The following is a 2,707-nucleotide window of genomic DNA, read 5'->3' as shown; positions in this document are numbered from 1 at the left end:
CCACATCATCAAAATAAAAATGAGACCGATACTTATGCAAAGGTGAGAGTGATACTTGTGCGTTAATGTGGCATCACATGATTCATTGTTTTTTAGTGTTTAGGGATATATTTCATTCAATTATGGGTAGTCATCATCACAATAACAACTTTAAAATCACAATTGTTGGTGCAATGTTTTCAAAAATATTGAGCATTAAATCAACAAATGCTATAGAACCATTGGAACGCACTCTAGATCCTTTGCCTGTATATCCAAAAATAAATCATTATTGAAATAATTTCAAATACTACAAACCATATGTTTCATTCCATATTGTGTGAAACCATTAACATGGCAGAGTTTTGAGCAAGCAAATCTGTGGAACAAGAAAGATGACCTCTTCGTCGTTTCCTTCCACCAGCTGTAAATCACTACGCGTTGGAAACAATGATTCACTGAACAGCCTGGATGCCCACAACATAACATTCATTTGCCTTGGATTCCGCCATTAAAAAACACAAAATTTCTCTGTTACGTTACACCACAAACACCCAAACGTACAATTTCTAGCTGTATAAGCTGTAATGCATGTGCATTTTTAATCTTTCTGCACATAAATTCAGTCTAGCATTGCAATTAAAGTGATCTACAGAGGAAAAACCCACAAACCCACATTCATTTCACTGAAATTCTTTCTTGGGCAGCCATAATTTGTTCATTTCAGTGAAATTCTTATTTGGGTAGCCATTGTTTGTTCATTTTGTTGCAGGTATGAAGAGTTTTTCTGTTCCAAAGCGTCTCCAGAATGCTGTAAGATATGTGATGATGATAATGAGAAAGAAGGCTGCTATGAAAAGATTAATGGATCTGAATTTTCATGCATCAACATTGAGTTTTTATGATCGTGTGTTAAGTGGGCCTCTGAATCATTACCAGTTTTCTTGCAGCAGCACTCCTGTGAAGAGAAGTAAGAGATCTACATGGGATTGGATGAGGCCCCTGTTGGGATGTATTAATGCAAAGGAAATGAGGAGGTTTTCTCTTTCTTTCCCAAGGTTGAGTATTGAGTGTAGTTCTCCTTGTTCTTCTGATAATAACAATGAGAGCCTTTGTGTTGAGGTGGATGTTGAAGCAGAGGAATTCATTGCTAAGTTTTATGAGCAGATGGATTTGCAGAGACAGGATTCTTATGTCAAATGTCAGGAGATGTTAGCCAGGGGTACATGACTTTTTGATACATATATTTGTTCACTATCATTTTTTGATGTGTGGGAGATTGGAGTTAGGTGATGGAAAATTTGCTCAGCCATTTTGGGCAGAGCAGAGTGCTCCAAAATTTTGGTGTTTTTAAAGTGTAGTGATCTTACCATTCTTTCATAGAGTTGTGAGGCAATTGGCCTTCTAGATCTTGTTCAGAGAATTGTAACGTAAAAGAAATAAATAAAGAAAGATTCTTTTATTGTTTATGATGTTTGACCGTATGTATATGGCTCTATATTAAGTGATGAGCAGAATTTGATATTATAAGGTAACTTGACCTTCTAGATCTTGTCTGAGAATTAGTCATGCAATATGTAAATGATGAGAAAATATAATAGAGGTAAATTGTTTTCTTAGAGATTTTTTTTTGAAAAAGTATTTATATTATCATTTATAAAATAGTGTTAGATATGAGAATGTTGGTTGGTCAGATTTTGCTAAGTTTTTTTAATTGAATATTTCTTGTTGTGATATTGTTGAAGATTAAAAAGATGGCAATGATGGTTTGAAGATTAAAAAGATGGCAATGATGGTTTGAAGTCAGGATGATCTTCACTTGCTATGCTTGTGAATTATGAAAAAAATAATGTTTATTTTTATATCTTAATTGAAGTATGACTAAAATAGGGGAAAGGATTCAGTCACCCACCCTAACTTTGCAAGTCATATCTAACTAGCCAACAAAAATATACTAGTGGTGGTATGTTTAACACCACCGATAGTATATTTTTCTCACCTAGTTAGACATTTTGAACTTTGCACACCCTAAGCTTCTTAATGGTATGTCAGATTTTGACAAAAAAATTTTGGTTTTTTATATGTGACTTAAGAGCTTAAAGCTATTGTTTCTACTTCTAGGTAGTTACGACGAATGTGAGAGGATTTGTTATGTGCATAGTGGTCAAAAGGGGTCATTTAGAAGTGTTGTTTGATATATATTCATAGATATCCCAATAACCACACACAAAAAATCACAACTATCATAATACATATTCCCGAATAGAGAAAATAGGAATAGGAAATATTGAATCAACAACTACTTTATTGAAAGTCTTGTTGTGTATTTCATGTATTTTGAGGAGCAATAAATAAATAAATCCCCTTGAATAGCAATAGCCTTACCATCACAAATATGAAAGGCATAATATTCTATGGTAGCATCACCTTTGGTGAAAACCATAAAAGATTGTTCAAAGGTCGTGGAAAGGGGCAAAATCTAAGTTTAAGATCAAAGTGCAAAACCTTATTAGCTATGAAGGTAATGAGGTTATTAATAGTTGATTTTATAACTTTCTATGTTATTGTCTCTCTACATCACTATATGAAGCTTCCTATGATTACCTGTAATGCCCCGCCAGGAAACCCCGAAGGGATAAGCCAAAACACAAGAATAGAGTGCAATTTTCTTTTTTTTAAAGTTACACAACATAAGATACAACAAGATATCAAAGATTCAGATTACATA

General features: G+C 33.6%; 1 protein-coding gene across 1 annotated transcript; it reads left to right on the top strand.

The window, feature by feature from the left end:
* The first annotated feature begins 502 nt into the window (after window positions 1–502).
* Window positions 503–1,402, top strand: LOC131046999 (uncharacterized). Its single transcript, XM_057980811.2, has one exon. It carries the CDS (start codon window positions 754–756, stop codon window positions 1,207–1,209), a length of 456 nt encoding a protein of 151 aa, XP_057836794.2. The 5' UTR covers window positions 503–753; the 3' UTR covers window positions 1,210–1,402.
* Window positions 1,403–2,707: the final 1,305 nt, after the last annotated feature.

The sequence above is a fragment of the Cryptomeria japonica genome, chromosome 9, assembly GCF_030272615.1.
Source record: "Cryptomeria japonica chromosome 9, Sugi_1.0, whole genome shotgun sequence".
NCBI lineage: Eukaryota > Viridiplantae > Streptophyta > Pinopsida > Cupressales > Cupressaceae > Cryptomeria > Cryptomeria japonica.
This window is presented reverse-complemented; position numbering and strand designations above follow the sequence as displayed.

Bases quoted from the DNA above. Each gene is read 5' to 3' on its own strand.
- LOC131046999 (XM_057980811.2), top strand. From the start codon at position 754: ATGAAGAGTTTTTCTGTTCCAAAGCGTCTCCAGAATGCTGTAAGATAT.